A 22,774-nucleotide genomic window follows, 5' to 3' on the forward strand; every position below is an offset into this window, starting at 1 on the left:
TCACCAAACACCTGCCCGGCGATGGACTTGCAACCTGTCCAGTGTGTATTCCTGCCTCTCACCCAATGCATGCTGGGATAGGGATAGGCTCCAGCACGCCCCGCGACCCTGACCAGGATAAGCAGGTTAGATAATGGATGGGTGAAAGTGGGTGTTGTCACAGACAGGTGCACAGGTAGACCACAAAATCATTTACACGGTGTAACCTGTTCAGACTTCTGCTACCATTCATACACTCTTAGGACCTGCTCTCCTGCCTGGATTCAATTCAATCAATAGTTTTACTTCATAAACACTAATTGAAGTGATCCCTGAAGTTGCCAAACAGCAAGTCAGGGAAAAAAAACAATGCAACACTTGCATTTATGTCATAGTTCAGAAAATATTTTGATTGAACTCAGACCCCAATCTCTCTTGGGAGAAAAACAGTATACCCAGCTGGTTTCAAATGATTTATTTGAAGGATCAAAACTTTTTTACACAAACAAACACTGTTTTCACAGATTTCCTTTCCAATCTTATTCTCTTAAAAAAACACGAAAGAAAACTCCTCTCCCCATTTTTCTCACTTCAGCGATTAAATAAGAGGACAAACAAATGTGCACTGTATCACACTCTTCAGGAATAAGCAGGCTTGACAGCTACACCTGTAATAAAAAGCTTGTCCCAGCAGGGGGAAATACTACAGCTCTTTCTGGGTCTATCCTCATAACTTTGCTATCATTTTAATTTTGGGTGTGAAAGTCCCCTGTTATTTCAGGGCTTAGCATATCTCATTAACTGAATATCGTTCTTCCTCTATACATCCCTAAAAGTGTGTGGACAGATCACTTGCACAAAAATCCCTCTCCCAAAGCCATATCTCCCCCCTCCCCCCACTTCCTGTTTCTCCCACCCCTCACTTCCTGCTTTTCCCCACCCAGCCCTGCTTAATGAATGTTTCTCCAGCGTGGCTCCGCCCCTGCTCTCAAAGCAGGCCCTCCATCTCGCGCATGAAGGCCTCGTACATCTGGTCCTTGGTCTTCATGCTGGGCTGCGGCGTGGAGGCCACGCCCACGTGGGCGGGGTTAGCCGCGGAGATGGACACGCCCAGGGCCTGCTGCTTCTGCCCCGGCCCTTCATCCCCCCCCCTTCGGCCCCCCCTCTCGGCCCCGGCGCCCCCCCCCCGCTCGCGGCGCACCCTCAGGGCGGTGGGGACGAAGCGGGTCACCTCGGTTTTGGGGTTTATGATCTGGGGCTTGGCCGAGATGGTGGCCCCGCCTGTGGCCGGGCCGGCCGCGGGGTTGCCCCCGGCGACGGAGGTGATGTTGGCGCGTTTCTCGATGGTGGGGGCGTGGTGGAGGGCGGGGGGGTTGGCGGCGGGGCCGGTCCCCGGAGGCGGGGGGGGACGCATGGGGAGGGGGAGGGAGGGCGGAGCCAGAATGGTAGAGGTGCCGGGGGGGTTCTGCAGGCCTTCCGAGGGGCCCACCGGTTTCTGGCGGGGGACGATGCTGGGGGGCGCACTCAGCACGTTGGGGTTCAGCGGTGGGGGGAAGATGGAGAGAGGCGGGGCCAGGGGCCGTGGGGGGCCGGCACGGGGGGGTGGGGGTGGGATGCCTGCAAAGAGAGAGAATGAGACAGATTTCAGCCAATAGGCCCTCTCAAAATCCAAAATGGGAGCAGCCATCATATGCTGACTGATGTGAACCAATTTGTGTTTCATTGTGTTTTGCTGTGGCGAGTAATTCATAATTTTAATTTCTGATAGTAGTTCCTTGTTTCTCATCCAGAAAACCTAACATAACTCACTGTCAGTGTAGCCAACATGACTTAACACCAAGAAGAGTCATCCAGCTATCCAACAAATCATTGTGACCCTGACACACACTGACAGAGAAAAATAGAATATCTCCCACACACACTTCCCACTTCCCTGCAAGACCTTTAGTTTCAGTTAACAGACCTGTAATGTAATTAATGTCCTGTGTAATAAATAGTATAAACTGTCATGAGCTTCTGGAATGTTCCGTGAGCCCAGTTAAAATGGCGGTGCTGAGGTGTCATGAGTGCAGTTAGAGAGAGGGCTCGGGGGGGTGAGGCCTTACCTGGGGGAGCTGGAGGGGGTAGGCGTGGTGGGGGGCCCCTGGGCGGGGGCCCGGGAGGTAGGCCGGGGGGAGGGCCGGGCGGTGGGCCAGGGGGGCGCCCTGGGGGGGGTCCGGGGGGAAGCAGGCGGGGCAGGGGCCCCCGCAGGCCTGCCGGGATACCCATGGGCCTCAGGAATGGCGGGGCTCCTGGGGGCCAAACAGGAAATAGCACAGCTTTTCTACAGCTCCAGCAGACCTTACACACTCTCATATGTATAATGCAGCTTTTAAAGGTTCATAAGGTCCAGTAACTAACAGCAGAATGTAACTCCATAGAGTATGAGGCACATTCTAATACCAATGCAATCAAACTGTAATGTAAGGGAACAGAGAAAAACTGTCACTAAATATCACACACTGCATGCAGACAAATAAATCTGCAGTATATACGAGTTATGACGCTTTTGTGTCTCTCTCTCTCTCTGGAACTGACCAGGAGGGGGTCCAGGGGGTAGGCCTGAGGGTGGGCCCGGCGGCCTCATTGGAGGACCTGGAGGTGGTCCTAACGGAGGGGGGCCTGTGATTGGTGGAGCTTGCATGTGAGCGGCGGGCTGCTGCGTTCCCATTGGCGGAATCTGAGGAAGCAGGCGGGCGCTGGCCACTGCGGGGGGAGGCTGGCTCTCGGCAGGCGGCTTGTCGTCGGAGTCCGACTCATCCGAGGCGTCCGTGTACTCTTCCTCCTCCTCCTCTTCTTCCTCCTCCTCCTCTTCCGGCACAGACTGGCCTTTGAAGAGAGAGAGGGGGGATCAAAATGACAGTTCATCCTCCTGCTGTTAAAATGCCAGACATGCTGCAGTCAAGTGTTGTGATGCTGTAATGGTGTGTACGAGTGTAAGTTGTAATGGTGTGTACGAATGTAAGTTGTAATGGTGTGTATGAGTGTAAGTTGTAATGGTGTGTACGAATGTAAGTTGTAATGGTGTGTATGAGTGTAAGTTGTAATGGTGTGTACGAATGTAAGTTGTAATGGTGTGTACGAGTTTATGTTGTAATGGTGTGTACGAATGTAAGTTGTAATGGTGTGTACGAGTTTATGTTGTTGTGATGGTGTGTAAGTTGTAATGGTGTATATGAGTGTAAATTGTAATGGTGCATATGAGTGTAAGTTGTAATGGTGCATATGAGTGTAAGTTGTAATGGTGCATATGAGTGTAAGTTGTAATGGTGTATATGAGTGTAAGTTGTAATGGTGTGTACGAATGTAAGTTGTAATGGTGCATATGAGTGTAAGTTGTAATGGTGTGTACGAGTGTAAGTTGTAATGGTGCATATGAGTGTAAGTTGTAATGGTGTGTACGAGTGTAAGTTGTAATGGTGTGTACGAGTGTAAGTTGTAATGGTGCATATGAGTGTAAGTTGTAATGGTGTGTACGAGTGTAAGTTGTAATGGTGTGTACGAGTGTAAGTTGTAATGGTGTGTACGAGTGTAAGTTGTAATGGTGTGTACGAATGTAAGTTGTAATGGTGTGTACGAGTTTATGTTGTAATGGTGTGTACGAATGTAAGTTGTAATGGTGTGTACGAATGTAAGTTGTAATGGTGTGTACGAGTTTATGTTGTAATGGTGTGTACGAATGTAAGTTGTAATGGTGTGTACGAATGTAAGTTGTAATGGTGTATATGAGTGTAAGTTGTAATGGTGTGTACGAATGTAAGTTGTAATGGTGCATATGAGTGTAAGTTGTAATGGTGTGTACGAGTGTAAGTTGTAATGGTGTGTACGAATGTAAGTTGTAATGGTGTGTACGAGTTTATGTTGTTGTGATGGTGTGTAAGTTGTAATGGTGTATATGAATGCACAGTTTTCAGCTCTGTAGCGCTTCCATAGTGCAACAGTATACAAGACCTAATGGTAAGTGGGATATTTCTGGTGTAGCAGCCAGTATTTACCTGCCATCCTCAGCATCATGGCCTGCAGCGGTGTGATGGCTTTGGTCTTCTTCACCACCCTCTTCTTCCTCCTCTCTCTGGCCGGAGGGGGCGCCATATCAGCAAAGCGCACACTGCGCCCTGCTCCTGAAACAGTGAGTATGTGCAGACATTTGTATTTCATACATGAGAATAACACTGTGTGCTCAGTTCATATCTGTTATTATTAGGAATGACCGTATTAGTATTACATCAAATACTTTTTAAATCATCAAGGGAACTCCAGCTAGAAAAAACAGACCGAAAATCAGAGAAAGATCATTTAAGAATATCTTATTCGGTTCCAGTTTCAAGACTGACTTTATTATTATTTGTGTTTAAAAAGGTTGAGGCCTTTGTTTATAAACACAATGGATGAACATACTAAGAGGTTGATTAACACACTATGGGATTTATTGACACGCTATGAGATTTCTGGCCCTCTCATTCTCACCGATGGGTTTGTCCAATTGCATGTCCCTCTCTTCCTCCCTCTCTCTCCCTCGTTCCTCTGCTCGGTCTCTCCTCCTCTCTTCCTCTCCGCCCTCCTCCCTCTCTCCATCGCTGTCGTCCTCAGAGTCAGTGTCATCGTCCTCTCCCTCCTCCCCTTCTCCCTCGCTCTCGCTCCCGCTGTCTCTCATCTCCATTGGGGTGTCAATGTCCGCAGTGAGGTCAGCAGTGTCCGCCAGGCCTGGAGGAACAAAAGATGGCTAAACTGATTAGCATGCACCCTTATACACTCATACAATGATGTGGCTAACTGGGTTAGCATGTGCTCTAATACACTCATCCAACAATGTACTAACTGGGTTAGCATGTGCTCTAATACAATAATCTAATATTATGGCTAAATGAGCAAACATGCACCCTTATAAACTCATCCAAAGATGTGGCTAACTGGGGTCACACGCACCTTATACACTCTTCCAATGACAAGGCTAACTGGGTTAGCACGCACCCTCATACCCTCATTCAAAGAGGCAGCTGCTCCGTACTGAACTGGCTCAGTGAACACGTGAGCTGTACCTGTGTCTGTGCTGTAGTGCTGGATTCTGCGGGACCCGTACAGCTGCAGGACCTGGGGGGGTGGGGGTCCTGGGGGGGGTCCGGGGGGCTTTTTGCCTGGGGGTAACCGGGGAACCCCCGCCACATCTGCTGCTGTGGGCACGGAAGGCGAAATAAAGGAGCCCTTCCTGTGGAAGAGAAACAGGAGCTTACAGACCACAGCACAAGCCCTCTGACAGCACTGACACAAACGCACTGCTCTTCAGCAGAGCGTAATTACTGACCCAAACACACTGCTCTTCAGCAGAGCGTAATTACTGACCCAAACACACTGCTCTTCAGCAGAGTGTAATTACTGACCCAAACACACTGTTCTTCAGCAGAGTGTAATTACTGACACAAACACACTGCTCTTTCGACAGAGTGTAATAACTCACCCAAACGCCCTGCTCTTCAGCAGAGTGTAATACCAGACACACTGCTCTTTGGCATAGTACAATTACTGATCCAAACACGCTGTTCTTTTGACAGAGTGTAATTACTGACCCAAACACACTACTCTTCAGCAGAGTGTAATTACTGATCCAAACACACTGCTCTTCAGCAGAGTGTAATTACTGACCCAAACACACTACTCTTTGGTATAGTGTAATTACTGACCCAAACGCGCTGGTCTTCTTCAGAATGGATGGGGGCTGGGCTCCAGGCAGGGGGATGTCCTGAATGAGGATGCTGGAGGGAGCATGAGGCATTTCAGGGAGGGGGATACTGTCCACTTCCACCAGCTCAGCATTCTGGCAGAGAGAACAGAGAGAGAGAGGGGGGGAGAGTGTGAATATGCTGCAGTCAAAACAAGCCTGAAGTGGGTGAAACGGATGAGCTTAAGTCACTTTTACAGAGTGAGAGTAAAGCGTCAGAGACAGGTAAACTCACCATGAGAGAGTGGAAGTAGAGCGTCAGTGACAGGTTCCACTCACCTTGACGGAGTTGAAGTAGAGCGCCAGCTGGCCGCGCTTGCTCTCGTAGTCCAGCTCCAGTTTGCGCAGCTCCTTGTACATTTCGGGGTTCTCCCGCTCGTACAGCCGCACGATTCGCTCAAACGTCTCCCGCAGCTTCTTGCGCTTGTCGCGCAGGACCTTCTCGTTCAGCAGCGGCACCTGCACCGGGTTGAACTCTGACCCCGAGGGGCGGAGCCGGGTCAGCACACGTACACATACAGACACACGTGCACATGCGCGAGCGTGCACATATATACGCACTCAACATGTGCGGCATGCAAATCTTTTCACTACCAGTATTACTGTCCCCATAATAATTACCATAATAACAATAACAAAAATAACAATACAAGCAGGACGAGACCTTTAGTTTCTGTCGAATCTTTCTGGCTTAATTTGCCCAACTAACTACACAGCCAGGACATTCAACATTTGTGTCTAGCTTGAACGCTGCTGAAACAACCTGCTGGTTCATCCATGACATCACTTACAAATAACAGTTAAGCCTGAGCTAAACCTAGACCAAACCCAAATTAAACCCAGACTAAGAACTGGGCTTTCATTCTCACCCATCTCGTCCAGCTTCTCCATGTCGCGGATGATCTGCCGGGGGTCCTTCATCTTGAGCACTGCCGTGCGCACCATCATCCGCTGCTTCTTGTTCTGAGGGTTAAACGGCCAATCACAGCCATGCCACCACGTTAGTTCTCAGAAGAGTAGATCTTTCTGGAGTCTTTTTTTCTTCAAAATTCTAAGTCAGAGATCTAGAACTCCATTGCTTTAGATTACCAGCAGTGATTGTTACATCAGCATTAGAACGTTCAGTGAAGAACATCCTAATCACATATTTGCGATCTTACACCTTAAAGGGTTAAATGGAAAGCACAACCACACCGGTGTGTTATGCTGCCAATCACAAGACACGCCAGCGGTGACCTAAGCCGTGATGTGGTATAGGTCAGAATGGTGCGGATGTGTCATGCACTTCTCAAGGCCAGCCATGGTGGCGGCAACTCTTACCTTCTTAAGCTCCCTCTTACGAGCCTCTTTCCCTGGAGAAGCAGAAAGACAGAGTTGGGTGAATCAGATTGGTTCACATAAAACCGTAATAAGTCGAACTGTAATTCTAGTTTACTGTCACGGATCTCCGTCATCATAATTAGCAGCGCGTGACTCACTGGCCTGGTCTGTGGGGTTCATGAACTTCCCACTCTTGGTGGAAGAGGTGGAGCGCCTCCCCATGGTTGCGCCGAGTTTGTGTCACCCTGAGGGGAAAGGTAGCGGTCATTACCATAGAGCTCTGAAACAGCCAAACTAAATCACAATAACACTGACATAGAACACACTACGACCCACTGTACTGTCTGATTGCGTAGTGCAAGCTTCCTTACAGGTTGCTGCACGTTTCCTAGGAAACAAACTTGAATTAAATACTAAGTCTGACGTTTTTCTGCAAACATACAACACATTCTATACACAAAACACAAGCTTACAAATGTAATTTTCCACCCAAAAGCGAAACAATTAAGCGCTATAAACATGGTAAGCTACCTGGACCACGCATCTCTCTGCTTCGGCCGCTCTCTTATACTCACCCACAAACTAAAATTGCAGCTAACATTGCAGCAGACACGTTAATGAGCTAACTATGTAACCAGCTAAAACGTTGCTTCAAGATAAATAAAAGGCTAACTGGTTACAGCAATCCACAACAAATGCGAGTGCATATACTTAACTAACATTAACGTAAGCTACTTGAAATAAATCATGCTAGCTATGCGTTGGCTAGCAATCGTTTACCTTTCTCCAGAAGAAAGTCGTTAGTAATGTCGTTAGCGGCCTATTTCTGAGCTTCTCATTTAACCTCCTCTCTACAGTTTTTAGCTAATCTTACTGCTCTAATACAGTAGGTCTCAACCTTTTCTAAGGTTTAGTGATAACGAGGTTAATCCAAAAAACGCTACAGTCCGATGCTGTCCGCCATATTTTACATCACATCCGAAAATGGGCTACACTTTCTTCTTCTTCGGTTGATTTGATGGGGTGGGTATAGTATAGCTTCATAGGTGCATACCGCCACCTACTGCAACGGAGTGCGGAGGGTTCATGTCTAGGACAAGTGCTAGGCTGATGCGAGGAAGTCACATCCCTCTTTCCAAACTGGTGAGTATACAAATTTTAAAATTAAAATTTTGCAGTTCCATACCCCGCTATTGTTATATAACAGCCCACAGTGTAAAAGTAATCATCATTCATTAATACAAATCTCATATTGTCCTACATGTCCTCTCTTTCCCTCACATAATGCATACAGTACATCAGTACTTCTGCTGTTCCTGACACCACACAGTGTGCACAATTGCCCGTCTCTTGTTTCCCTATCTCGAATAAGAAATAGTTAAGCCTCAAGCGACCTAATCTTATCCTTATCTCATTATTACCTCATCCCATCTGCATTTCCCTTTGATTGCCCTCTGGGCCGTAACTATGAATTCTCAGGCCTGGGAACTAATTACAAATAGTTACACCCCTTATCCTGGGCCCCCCTTGGGCCCGCACCCAGGACATAGTGTCTCAGTTGCCAACCCCACACTCCCCCTATCCACTTTTATGCGCGGCCCTGATTGCCCTCGCCACAATTGATGACTGTACAATAGTGTTTCCCCTCCCGACACTTCCACCACCCTAAAGTGACTACTGCTCTTTTGAGAGCTTTGGCCTTGGTCTTACCCTAAGGCTATTTACAAATCACCCTCTCTACCTTCAATGTCCATTTTGTTAAAACATCGGCCATTTCATTGCCCTACACCCCACGTGTTGCTGATACCTGACAAAACTTAAGTATTATACCAATCAAGTGAAGTCGGTACAGTGCTGCATGGACCTCAGTGAGCAGGTCCTCTCTGCATGGTGTCGCAGTGAACAAATAGAGTCTCAATCTATTACCACCTGGTCCAGCCCAACCTCTCTGACCCACTGTAATGCTAAAATGATGCCCACTATTTCCGCTGTGTAGACAGACAAATCTGACAGCCCCTTAAATACTATTGCTTCACAAAAGGCACGATCATTCCTGACCCTCCTTTTCCTCCTTTTCCTGCCACCATCTGTGCAAATCGGAAGAAATGCAGAGAATTTCCGCCCAAAAATGTCTCGATGCCCATGGCACAATATTTCCAATTTCCTCCCTCTTTCGCACCGTGGAAAATAAAGGTTTATGAACAGGCCCCCTATTTCATACCATTTCAGCAGTGACCTTAGAGAGAACATGGGCACTTATCACTCATCTATTGTGCAAATGTCCATTTTCAATTCTGTGCTAAACAGCATTCGTTAAGGTTTGAATGTGTGCCAGGTCATGGGTCCACAATTCAGTACATTTCGGCTGTGGAAATGCAAGGAAATGTGGATGGTGTGCATTTTTTAAAAGATATACTTTGCATTGTTTTAAATGGCATTCTAACAGTAAGGGGTAATCATACCAGGGACAGTAACACAGACACCAGGCAGAAACATGAGACACAATGTTGTGAATGATGGGAACTTTATTGCCCTACTGATGCTAAACTAAGGATTAAGGATACAAAATATGCAATATTAAAATCTACTACAAACTAAATTTACTCAGAGAGGGAAAAGCATCCACCAAAAATGTAAAAGCAAAAGAAATGTATGGAAATCCCAAAATTCTGAACAAATTACATTTTATGAGTTTTCAATGCTCTCTTTTGCCTTTTGTCTTTTTCTTTCTAGTGCTCTTTCTCTCAATCTCTATCTACCAACCAATCTATCTCACTCTCCCTCCCTCTCTCTTCTTCTCTCTGTGAAAATACTTTTCTTCTGCTGTAGCCATGTTCTTGATTCCATGCTTTAAGATGACAAAAACTGATTTCAGTTGTGACTGCTATTACATTTATTAAGTCATATCACAAGTTGAAGAGATTTAGCTTACTTATTGATTAATAGAATTGAACAAAATGGAAAAAAGAAAGATGGGAAAAGTAAAAAGGAATGCTTTTGATAAAATACTATGTTTTGGGTGAGGGGAGGGTGGTGTATTTCCCTTTTGGAAAGGATTCCTTTTGGAACTCCTGAGCAGGGAGATGGTGAAGGTGATTGGTCAAGCAGGGTGAAGCTGAAGGTGATTGGTTGAAGGTTGTGGGCTTTAGAAGGGCAGTGGACCATAATGGGCTGTGTAGGCTGCCACAATCCCGGCCGTCTCTGCCATGTGTTCACAAGCCAGGTCCACCTCGCACACCTCTCTCAGACTGAGCATGAGCAGGAGCGGGAGATAGTAAGAGGAGCGAAAGAAGAGAGAGAGCAAGGGGGAGAAAGAGGAATATGATTTACAGTTAGAATTTGCACACACCCATAGGACACAGCGTGCTTAAAAATACATTAGAACATTGTACATGCGCAGGTGTGCAGTGATTGTGTATCATTGGTGTAGTTGTCTTAAATAAACTTATATCTGAAACAGTAAACATCTCAACGCAAAAATATTTTGCATTACCCAACCAAAATAGGGTTTGACACCCCAGACCAGTTTGTGCTTATGTGCATAGTCATCAGCATTTCAAAAGCAACACACTAAATAAGCTTTGAGTACCAAAAGCAGGTCTGAGAGAAATTTAAAAAACTTTAAAAAGCCACATAATGGCCTCATCTCTCTTGCTAAGTGCAATATGAAGAAAGCACTAAAAAGCAACTCATGCCAACCGAGAGTCATAATATAAGTCAATTTTTGGCAATTTAACTAATTTTACTGGTTTACCAATTGAACTTGTTTCATTGAATCTTTAACAGCAGCAATGGCATTATGTAACCTATTATCTTTTAATTACCCAAACTTCTTAAAATATAGCTGTTTCAGATTACAACCTTTGTACTAGCCAACAAGGCAGTGAATGGAGCAACCTGACCATACCTCCAATCGACCTTTAAACCACACACCCCAACCAGAACTCTTTTTTCCATAACCTAGCATCAACTGGCTATTTCCTTCTAATGTGGTCACATACAGTTTGTTACGGATGTAACCTGCATGTTTTCAGGTTAGCATATTCATTTGCACTAGTGACTTTGTATTAATACTTGCTAGCCTGGGAATTCTGCCAGCCAGGTCTGGTAGTATTGCTTTTATTAATTAGGTGAATGCACTTATGTCTCTGACACTGTAAGTTGCTCTTGATAAGACCGTTGTATTACTGAATGTAATGTAATGAATGTAATGGCCTGTTATGGATGGGTGTGGTCTATATGGGACAGGCGTGCTCTGTAATAGACTGGGCGAGGCCTGTGTAGGATGGGTGTGGTCTGTAATAGACGGGGCGAGGCCTGTGCAGGATGGGTGTGGTCTGTAATAGACGGGGCGAGGCCTGTGCAGGATGGGTGTGGTCTGTAATAGACTGGGCGAGGCCTGTGCAGGATGGGTGTGGTCTGTAATAGACTGGGCGAGGCCTGTGCAGGATGGGTGTGGTCTGTAATAGACTGGGCGAGGCCTGTGCAGGATGGGTGTGGTCTGTACCTCTCCAGCTGGGTGAGGGTCAGGTCAGCGTCAACAGGGGTGATGCCAAGGGCTCTTTTCTGCCTCTGCTTCATGAGCCCTGAGGCCAGCTCCTTCTCCACAAACACTGAAACACACAGCGTGCACACACACACACACACACACACACACACAACACACACACACACATCATACACACAGGGCATACAACACACATACACACACACACACACACACACACACACACACACACCATACACACACAGTGTACACAGACACAGAAACAGAAGTTATACATAGACACACACAGCATATATATACACAGAACATACAAGCACACACAATGTATACAAACAAGCGCACACACACATACATAAACACACACACAAACACACAGTATACACACAGACAAACATGCACAATACACACACGCAGATACACACCATGTGCACACAAGACACATGCATCCCCAAGCAGATTGTTACTGAAAAGTTTCACATATTCTACAGCACCCTTCCAATATTCAGCACTTCATATTTATCAACCAGATTAAATGGTTTAATCACAGTTTCTATCAATCAACCAGATTAAATGGTTTAATCACAGTTTCTATCAATCATCCAGACACTAAGGTCCATATTCTTAAAACTAAAAGTCCTGGCTTGCATTGAGCCGAAAACATTCCAAATGGATTTGCCACATTCATGAATAGGCATGGCCAAGTGCAATATTGTGACCATATCTATTCTATGCTTGAACACAGCACAGTGAACTCCTGTTACCAACTGTAACCTCCTGTAGCTAAGCAGAATAGATATAAAGAACACAGGCGCTGAGCATCTGGTGAGTGTAAAAAATCTGTGGTTAAATCACACTGAACACACATACACATACACATACACACAATTTCATATCTGAGTAAATATGGAGGTACCTTACCCTCATTATTTGCGGTGTCAGATTTGGAGGATGGCCCTGTACACAGAAGTGAAATACAGAGAAATTTATTCTCATATTTAATAAACCCTGATTAATTAATTCCTACATCACTTTCACATTAATACTGACATACTTAATTCTCACAATTACCGTTAGTCAGATCACATTAATATATTTTATTAGTCCATTTGGTTACTTAGACAGATTCATACATCTTGCCCTCACCACAATCCCCATCACCACAAAAAGAGATGAACTCACCTGGTAAAGTCCCACACACACACACACAGAAACATACAAAGCCATGCACCAGTTCACCCCTTACCTTCAGCAGACAGACAGATGGACACCACAGCACAAAGAACAAGGAGAGCAAAAGTCTTCATCATTTCTTCTGTCTTCTCTCTCTCTCTCTCTGTATGATGAAACAAGTCTGACCACTGATCTTCTCTGTCACTCCCGCACACACACTGAGTTTATAGTTCTACCCCAACAATGCCTTGAGTGTGTGATTGGTTAGGGAATCATATGACATACACCCACACACACTCACATGCAGACATATCAATACAGACACATATACAGTACATGCCCATAGACACATATGCACACAGACTTACACATGCACCTATAAACACGTACATATGCATCCTACATATGCATGTACACACACAAACACACACCAATACAAGTAAACACATACAAATACAGAATATTGGTGTACATGATTTATTTGGTTAATTTTAGATGACAAACAGTAATACAGATCATTTTTCTTTAATGTACTTTCATTACTATTAGATTTTTTCATATCAGTGAAGAGGACCATTCTCCAACATGCCAGTGGCCATCGAAGGTGAGGTCTTGCTCACACACGTCTATTGTGACGACGAACTGCCAACAAATAAAGACCCTGGTGAGGACGTTGAGCATGCAGATGAGCTTCCCTGAGGCGATTTCTGACAGTTTGTGCAGAAATTCTACGGTTGTGTAAACCAACTGTTTCATTAACTGTCCGTGTGGCTGGCCTCAGACGATCCCGAAGGTGAAGAAGTGGGATGTGGCAATCCTGGGCTGGTGTGGTTACACGTGGTCTGCGGTTGTGAGGCCTGTTGGACGAACTTCCAAAATCTCTGAAATGACGCTGGAGGCGGCTTATGGTGGAGAAATGAACACCCATTAATATGGCAACAGCTCTATAGGACATTCCTGCAGTCAGCATGCCAATTGCATGATCTCTTAACTCTTGAGGCACCTGTGACATGGTGTTGAACAACAAAAAACTCAATATTTTAGGGTGGCCTTTTATTGACCCCATCGTAATGAACACCTGTGTAGTGATCATGGCTTTTAATCAGCATTTTGATATGCCACACCTGTGCATGAGATGGATTATCTTGACAAAGGAGAAATGCTAGCTAACAGTGATATAAACAAATTTGTGGGTAAAATTTGAGATAAATAAGATATTTGTGCACATAGAACAAATCTTTGAGGTATTATTTATATACGTTTATATTTATATATGATGCATTTATATTTTTGTTCAGTATAGTAATATGTATATGCACATGAAGTGTAGTCTGTACGAATTTGGCACAATGTTTTTTTTTGTTTTGGCTCTGTACTCCAGCACAGAAATGAAACAATGTCCCCCTGTAAAATACATAAAATAATTGGACAATTGGCTCCTCAGCTGTTTTTTAGCCAGCTGTGTGTTGTTGCATCATTAGGTCATGCACAAGAAAGCTAACAAAAGGCCAAGAGTCAAAGTGTATCTGCATTTGGAGTCTATTGCTGTTGTCCCTCCAGATGAGAACCAAAGAAGTGTCAGTGTGCCAAAATCAACTCTTTGGTAGACAAAACAAACTGGTAGACCACAAAAGGTCACTGTAGTGGATGACCAAAGAATACTTTCACTTCTGAAGTTAAACCCCTTTTTAACTGTCAAACAGATCAGGAACACCGTCCAGGACGTAGGCATAGATGTGTCAAGGACTACCATAAAGAGAAGACTATACCAGTATAACCTCAGAGGGTTCACCACAAGATGCAAACCTCAGGTAAGCCTTGGGAACAGCCAGGTTAGAGTTTGATATATTAAAAAAAAGTTATGGAACAAACTCTTATGGAGATGAGATTAAGTACTAACCTGTACCAAAGAGATGGTATGAGAAAATAGTGGAGAAATAAATGAACTGCTCATGATGCAAATTAAAGCACAAATTAAAGCTGGCAGTCTGCACTTTAACCTCATATTCATTGTTTCATTTGAAATCCAATGTTCTGGAGTAAAGAACCAAAACAACAAAATTGTGTCACTGTCCAGATACATAGGGGACTGCACTGTACAACCCCTGGAGACATAATGTTATAGTTTCTAGCTGCTTAGGAAATGCTTAATATGTATTTTCTGACTTTAGACTACAATTCCTCGAATGTCCTGAAACTGACCATTGTTAACGTGCACTCTATATTAGGTATTTTTGATGACCTGTCAACACAACATGTCATCAAAACACGAACAAAGTCAACTACCCTAAAACTTCCCAAGTATTATAAAAACAATCCTTGCAATGTGTATGTGTTTGCAGACATAAATGGAGGACATAAAATTAAGACCATTGAAAATGTATTTTTCCAAAATGAAACTATTTAAAACTGACATCTGTCAGAAATTCCAAGATCTGAGCAGCACCATAAGAGATGTAATTAGACATCAGTAAAAGTTAAGAAATAAACTAAAATATCTTTCCATATTTCCCCCGAGGGACATAACATGTATTTACTTGAATCTGGCTTGAGGTGTGAGGATTTCTCAGCCAGTGAGCTTTGCCTATGCGGACCACAAGCCGAGGACAGAACAGAAGGCCATGTGTTACCGATAAAGCAAGCAAGCACCGCCAGGCATGCGCCAGAGTTTTAATGAAAGATTTTCCAGTGAACCGCAACCCTTGCCTATATTAGGAAATGAGATTCGGAACAATGCCGGATACGTTCCTGATCGGTTCAAGTGCTCTATGTATTTCTGTGCATACACGTGGGCATTTAATTTTATTTATTCATTTGTTCATTTATTTATTACACAGATATATTCAAAGCACACATGTGCGTGTATATGCAGGTATATAAATGCATTTAAAGTATTTTATATGTAATACACATTCACACTGTAGATAACTTGTGAATTCAAAAATAAATGTATTCCCCAAAACTCTCTCTCTCTCTCTCTCTCTCTCTCTCTCTCTCTCTCTCTCTCTCTCTCTCTCTCTCTCTCTCTCTCTCTCTCTCTCTCTCTCTCTCTCTCTCTCTCTCTTTCTCTCTCTGACTCACTCACTCTCTCCCTTATTTATGTTGCCTTGGTGGAATGGGCTATAATTACTCTGGTTCAGCGTCTGTGTCGTTTATGTGTTACCACTTGGGGAACACATAGGAATCCATTCGCACCGGGGCCTCTGCTGAGGTTCAAGAAAGGATAACAGATGGATTCATCCCTTTTGACCACATCTAACTTCCTATTGCAAGTATATGCACAGCCAGGTGCAATCAAACATATAAATACAGTACGCTGAGTAGCATGCGGTGCCAGGGTCTGTGGTTAAAGTCGGTCAGAGCCAGACTCTGACCTATATATTCCTACACAAACTCCTCCACTGTACATAAATACCATATTATGCACAGCACTGTGATTATGCATCTTATTTTAAAAGTAATTTATGTCAAAACATATGGCATAGCAAAGAATTTGCACTGTCAAAAATGTATGCAATTTTGTGTGTGTGTTGCAGAAGATTTTTTTTACATTGTTCAGGATTTAACCTTTATAACATATTTATAATGCATGGATGATATTCCAGGTATAAAATGGTAATTAACAGAAATCCTTTCAGTATATTACATATACACTTTTACACACACACACACACACACAGCTTGTTCAGTTTTTACAGGGCTTTTGTTTTGTAGATGGATCTCCCGGGCTCCAAAGGGTTTGTGGAGAAGCATTCAGCACATGTATAACTTCCACTGTGAACCATTCTGTATATTTCTATCACTCTGTATAACTCTATAGCTCTAAATCACTCTAAATCACTCCGTATAACGCTGACCATCATATTAAAAAGATGTCTCTGTAATAGGAGCCACAGGAGGTTCATAGTGTAAACATAAATGTTGGCGGAGTGTCTTGCTAGACTCGCTAGAGTGCGATTCTGCATGCCTGCCTGCCTGCCAGGTACCCTTACCCTGGGAGTTAGCCAGGTACACACACCTCAGTTTACACAGCTGGTTGCTTGCTCACACCCTCCTACGCAAGTACGGCAAGGGCACCCGGCATGGGACTTAACCCAGCAACCTCCCGGTGCGGAGCCGAGCACCATAAGCAACTATGCCACGCTGTCCCGGCGACTGCCAGACTCACGAGGGCCGCCGCTGAGCCAGCATGTGTTTAGCTCTTCACATCTCGCTCCAGTGTCAATATTAAAATTACAGAGGGCCCAAAGATGGATTTATCTTCGGCCTAAGCGAGCTCCGCTCACATCTGCTGAGAAGTAAATAACTCGTGACGAATGTTTGTTTAGCTCCTTCTAATTTGACTAACACATTACAGGCATGTCAAATGACAAAATGTGTGCTAAATGATAAGATGTTTGGTAAACGTGAGTGTGGTGTGTTTATCCGAGATCATCCAGAGCGCCGCCCTTCGAACGCGCCCCGTCAAAGAACTGCACTTCCGACTCCTGTGCGTTTTCGTTTTTTAAAAACCTATTTTAATTTTTCAAAATGCATGGACAGAAAACAGCAGACATGTCAATTGTGAGATGAATGATAAAGGAAGTATGTAGTGTGATAAAAACAGAATAGCGAATAACACCTATGGTGACTAATGTTTTGACTGCTTGGTCTCCCTAAGCACTGTTTTCATGCTGAAATGGTTTCACAGTGTGAGAAGGAGAGAGAGGCAACTGGGTATATAATGCTATATGAAGTACAGACTCTCAGTGACATGTACAATATGAGCCTTGTGTGCAAAAGTAGCTTCACAATCACAGCTGTTATGCCAAAGAGCACAGTGTTATTTCCATGGTAATGTATAGGGTACCACTTGTAAGTGAATGGGTCTCAGATAGAATGCTATATTTGAAAGGGTGCCGGTATCGATGCATCGGTTGACCAACATGCTCTGCGTCTAATCGATTCTTGCATGGTTCAGGTTCTCCGATTCCGCGCTGCAAAGTATCTCTGATAGGCCGACTGCGAGCCATAGCGATGTGCATAGCTGCGGCAGGCATAGTGATCTTCACAAAGCTCTGCGCGTTGTTCTGCAGGTGACTTCCTCATCCTGAGAGAGAGAGGGAGGGAAAGAGGGCAAGAAGGCAGAGGGAGACAGACAGGGAGAGAGGGAGGGAGGGAAAGAGGGAGAGGACGAGTAGGGGAGAGACAGGGAGGGAGCCAGGAAGAGAGAGAGAAGTGGACAGAAGATAGGATAATGGTTGACACAAGTTTATCAAGTTAATGTGTGTGTTTGTGTGTGTGAATGTGTGAATTTGTGTGTGAGTGTGTGTGAATGTTCTGTGTGTGAGAGAGAGTGTGTGTGTATGTATGTGTGTGTGAGTGTGTGTGAATGTTTTGTGCATAATGTGTGAATGCACATGCATGAAAAAGTGGGTGTGTGTGTCTGTGTGTGTGTGTGTGTGTGTGTGTGTGTGTGTGTAAATTTGTGCATGTGAGTCTGTGTGAATCTTCTGTGCATGAGTGTGTGAATACACATGTTTGAGAAAGTGGGTTTGTGGGCATGTGTGAGTATGTATGCCTGCATGTGTGTGGATGTTCACGTGTGTGTGTGTGTGTGTGTGTGTGTGTATGTGTATGCAACGGTGCACAGAGTGACAGTACCTCCTATAGTTGTTGTTGTAGTTGTCCACTCTTGGGCGTTTGATGAAGGCGCTGGCTTGCCGCGGATTCATAAACACGGCTGCAATTTTGATACCGATAAAAATAAATTCAGGAAATTATGAGCAGAGACAAAGCAGTCTGAAAAGGCTCCTTGTAACTGACTCCCAAAAAGGCCAGCTATTCATCATAGCACATGACTGTCATATTATTTAGGCGTTATGGTGTGGTTTAACATTTAAAAAGCAAAGCTTTATTCTATGAAAATTTAATGAACAAATTTAAAGTCAAAATCAGTGGTTTCCTTTAATTCTATTATTGAAGCTTTGCAGTTGGTGTTAAGTCTCTGCTCTATTCTGGCACTTGTAGCTATCATGATTATTTGCATTTAGTGTCATTCGCTAATGAGCATTTTGGGCAGAACCACCAAATGAACACATGTAAACTGAATTTAATATGTGTATCTTTAGGATCTGGAGACAAATTTGAGGTTTTTTCTGGCAAAAATTCTGAATGGATTTTGCAATGAACCTCAGAAAAAATGTTTTAATTGATGTTCCAGGGACTCAACTTCATGACCTTAACTTTCTTGGCCTGTACATGATCTATTTCTACACGCTTACTCTACGCACACTCAGTACAGCCAACCAGTCACCTTTCCTGGGTTATCAGTCTCATAGAAAAACCCCCAGAATCATTCAGTCATCACAACATACAAAATTCATAACACTATAAACCTATTTACCCTCAGATGATTCATTACTCTCAGAGGAATCTGTAAAAAAAAAAAAAAAAAGGATGAGTTTATGTCAGACTGTTTACTGATCTTCACATCAGAGAACAAGAACAATAAGATTTTGAGAGAATTTAGCAGTAAACACTGAACTGGGAGATACACACCGTAACACAGGCCCAGAGCGACAAGAGCACCCAGCATCACACACAGCAGAGAGACCTTCATCTTACTATCTGTAGAGAGAGTAGGAGATAGAGATCAATACTCACCACTGGCTAAACTGCTACAGTCAAATGTACCACATGAAAAACAAAAACACAAAACAGCAGAGCAAATTTGGGGGGGAGAGAGAGAACGAGAAAGAGAGTGAAAGAGAGACTGATAGAGAGAGAACGATTAATTAAATTAATTTAAATAATTAATTAAGATTAATTAAATCTTTTAATTTCTCAGCGGATGTATTGTCTGGTTGCTAAGGAGAAGGTAAGAGAAATTGGAGAGACATTTGATTCTCGTTGTCCCCTGCACCTTCACAGATGAGACCATGTGACCTGTCCCACTGAGCCTTGTCAGAGTGGGGTATTTTCTACCCAAATGTGGGGAATACATTGAGTTAAAATGACTGTTAGTCAATGGTAGATACAGGGTTTTAATAGAAGTTACATGGCAATTTCTGTAAAAAAAAAATCGTATTGAGGTCACTTCCATCTGAGGGACTGTGGGGAAGTAAATTCCGCACATCTGGCAACCCTGTCCTGCTACCAATGCCGTGACAAGAGGGAATGTGTTTGAAGTAAACATTGCCTTAAAACAAGACAACTGCCAAGGAAAGGAAAGGGGAGAGAGACGGAAATACCAAAAATGAGACTGAGAGGGCGAGGGGCTAGAGAGAGGGAGAGAGAAAGAGAAGGCAATTTATGTGCCCACCTCTAAAAATATCACCAGACGCATGCATGATCCTTGACAGCAAACAAGAAGCAAAACATGGGAAGCAATAATGCATAAAATGAAACATAAACCCCTTTCTGGGGCATGAAATAACCGCTATCATTCATAAACACACCAGCGAGCCTACACACACAGTCAGCAGGAGCAATACCATTAGTCCAGCTGGAGGGTGTGGTTTGTAAATAAAGCACAGGGCAGTTATCCTGGGGAAAGTCAACCCATGGAAAGCTTTTGGTTGGACAGCCTTGTAATGGCCATGAAGTTTGCATGGTGTCCACCTTAAAACCTTCCCTGAGGCTCCTGTTCTCAGATTTCAAAGTCGTAAGTATAAAATCAGCAAAACAACCCTAGAGGCTCTCTTTAGAGATAATTGTTATCTGGGGTGTTATTGGTGAGAAATCCATAAGCAGGAAACCAGTGCTAATACACACACTACACAAATGTTATGATACACACCACCATGCTAACACAGTACCTTACACACTCACTACACTAACCCTATGCTACAGTCTGCTAACGAAAACACACTACACTAAGGTCACACTACGCTAACACTTACACATTACCCAATGACCACAACACTGACAATATGCTACTGCCACACACTACTAATGACACACTACCTCACTCTTAATGATAGCACTTAATGATAGCACACTACCTTAAGTACTGTATTAAAACTATGCTGTACTCCGCTAAAACGGAGATGCTACCTAAAACACGTATTTCATGAATGCCATGCTACACTATACCAATACTAATGCACAATACAATAAACATAGTATACTAATACTGTACCCTCCTCATCTCAGTCAAACTCCCAATAGCACTCAAAGCAAGCCACCACCAGCTTGTCAGTTTCATAAGCTATCAAAATTCACATCATACATGCCCTGTGCATTCTGAAGGCATCACAAACCCAGCCAATAACCAGATGAGTCTGCCGTACTCACCCAAAGGGATAGAGCTGATGTTTTATAGTTTTCACGGATGTGTTCTTCTCACCTCTTTCCTTTCTTTCTCTGCCTATCACAGTGAATCAATTTTAATCCAACTGCCCAAGTTTTTATACCTACCTCCCCCTGCCCCCTCCACCCTCCTCTCTCCCCTGCTCTCGTATCTCTCCTTTTCCTCTCTCCTCCCTTCCTCTTTCACCCCTTTCCACCTACTCCATCAGACGGAGCAATTAAGTCTCTGGCGTTCTCCCTCCCCGAGTCGCTAGAGACAGGAGGGAGGGGAACGGGGGGAGCAGGCAAAGTAAACACAGAAAGGGAGGGCCCCACTTCTCTGACCTGTGATAACAGTCTGGCGCCCACGATCATGCACCGAAGCTGTGTTAACACACTGCAGTTACACTAATGCACTGGAGCAGCGTTAACACACTGCAGTTGCACTAACGCACTGGAAGTATGTTAACAAACTGCTGCTGCTGAACTAATGCACTGAAACTGTGTTAGCACTCTGACACTGCATTAACGCCCTGGAGCAGAGATCGGCAACGAGGGCCACATCTGTTTCTGGTTTTCATGTCAACTTCTGGCCTTAATTACATAAATACCTAACATTTCTTGGATCTGACATTTTAGCTACTTTTCTCAATAAGCACACGAATGATAGCCAAGGACTATTCTTGTGTCCCTGAGCCCCATATGAAGCATTGACCTCATTTAGCCTGGGTAATTGTTGGAAATAAAAACCAGCACACACCCCGGCCCTCCAGTACCGGAACTGCCCACCCCTGCACTGGAGCCACAGCAATGCACACGAGCTGCATTAGCACGCTGGCCCTCCATGACTGCGTAAAACAGCATTGGTCTCTGCACGGCTCCATTGCAGCCCAGGGGACCATTCGTTCTGAGATAAGATTGGAAAATCCTCAGAATAACAAACTCTGAGCAACACCTGACAACAGAAACAAACAGAAATGGACAAATTACAGAGGATCCAGACAGACCAAAAACAGAGAGAACCACTGCTAGTCCTGAGGCCAGAAAAGAAGATATTCATGGAGAGAGACGGTTATTTAGAGAGGTGAAAAAATTAAATCGGGAAACAAGCTGTCACACACCCCAACAGTCCGCTCTGTGAGCCAGACTGAGGTGAAGACGTGGTCATTTCGGGGTACAAATGCTGAAAACCTGTGGTCCAGGCGTCGCTGGCTAATGCAAATTATTGAAAGTTTTCTTCCCGAAATTAAAGAAAGGAGGGAGGAAGGGAGAGAGAGAATTGGCATGTGCTTGTTATTCCCATTGCGTGTTAAATGTTGTTTAGCTATAATAATTGCTTTGGCATTCAGTAATTTTTTCTGCGGTCCCAAGATGTTCTCCTTGATATGGATGCCACTAACAGAGCAGCGAAACAGGAGGCGGGAGAGACTTCTACTTGACTTTTAAAATGCAGCTTGATTTCTTCATTAGTTCAGGGTAACATTGTTCTCTTATCAGTCTTGAAGCTGTCACAACACAGCCTGTTACTAGAAACCCACAAACCCAACACAAACCAAAGAAACACCTGACCTTTTTTCTATTTCGGTCCAGTGTACCATATCATTTCAATGTATTGGAAAAAATACCACTAATTTTAAATGGGATTTAAGTCTATGCTTTGCCCACTCCATAATACTGATCTTTTTGTTTTAAGCCATTCCTTTGTAGTTTTTGCCACGTGCTTTGATTTGTTGTCCTGTTAGAACATGAATCTTCACCCTAAATGCAGATTG

General features: G+C 44.1%; 3 protein-coding genes across 4 annotated transcripts; all 3 read right to left on the reverse strand.

Annotated features, from left to right (window-relative positions):
• Window positions 1–439: 439 nt before the first annotated feature.
• Window positions 440–8,050, reverse strand: LOC118215955 (WW domain-binding protein 11). The gene is made up of 12 exons (XM_035396940.1): window positions 7,835–8,050; window positions 7,213–7,299; window positions 7,055–7,086; window positions 6,604–6,697; window positions 6,014–6,210; window positions 5,697–5,830; window positions 5,058–5,224; window positions 4,486–4,722; window positions 4,014–4,139; window positions 2,557–2,847; window positions 2,085–2,270; window positions 440–1,596 (listed from the first exon to the last, which is right to left on the reverse strand). The coding sequence occupies exons 2-12, from the start codon at window positions 7,274–7,276 to the stop codon at window positions 968–970; spliced, it is 2,157 nt and encodes a 718-aa protein (XP_035252831.1). The 5' UTR covers window positions 7,277–7,299; window positions 7,835–8,050; the 3' UTR covers window positions 440–967.
• Window positions 8,051–9,559: 1,509 nt separating this feature from the next.
• Window positions 9,560–12,947, reverse strand: bglap (bone gamma-carboxyglutamate (gla) protein). The gene is made up of 4 exons (XM_035399028.1): window positions 12,805–12,947; window positions 12,480–12,515; window positions 11,562–11,667; window positions 9,560–10,302 (listed from the first exon to the last, which is right to left on the reverse strand). Exons 1-4 carry the CDS (start codon window positions 12,866–12,868, stop codon window positions 10,200–10,202), a joined length of 309 nt encoding a protein of 102 aa, XP_035254919.1. The 5' UTR covers window positions 12,869–12,947; the 3' UTR covers window positions 9,560–10,199.
• Window positions 12,948–17,225: 4,278 nt separating this feature from the next.
• On the reverse strand, window positions 17,226–21,156 carry mgp (matrix Gla protein). Of its 2 annotated transcripts, none has more exons than XM_035397300.1 (5): window positions 21,009–21,156; window positions 19,272–19,340; window positions 19,117–19,146; window positions 18,375–18,453; window positions 17,226–17,820 (listed from the first exon to the last, which is right to left on the reverse strand). In XM_035397300.1, the coding sequence occupies exons 2-5, from the start codon at window positions 19,330–19,332 to the stop codon at window positions 17,688–17,690; spliced, it is 303 nt and encodes a 100-aa protein (XP_035253191.1). In that variant the 5' UTR covers window positions 19,333–19,340; window positions 21,009–21,156; the 3' UTR covers window positions 17,226–17,687. The 2 variants fall into 2 exon arrangements, with proteins under 2 accessions (XP_035253191.1, XP_035253190.1); XM_035397299.1 differs by lacking the exon at window positions 21,009–21,156 and adding an exon at window positions 20,035–20,077.
• Window positions 21,157–22,774: the final 1,618 nt, after the last annotated feature.

The sequence above is a fragment of the Anguilla anguilla genome, chromosome 17 (genome assembly GCF_013347855.1).
Source record: "Anguilla anguilla isolate fAngAng1 chromosome 17, fAngAng1.pri, whole genome shotgun sequence".
Classification (NCBI taxonomy): domain Eukaryota; kingdom Metazoa; phylum Chordata; class Actinopteri; order Anguilliformes; family Anguillidae; genus Anguilla; species Anguilla anguilla.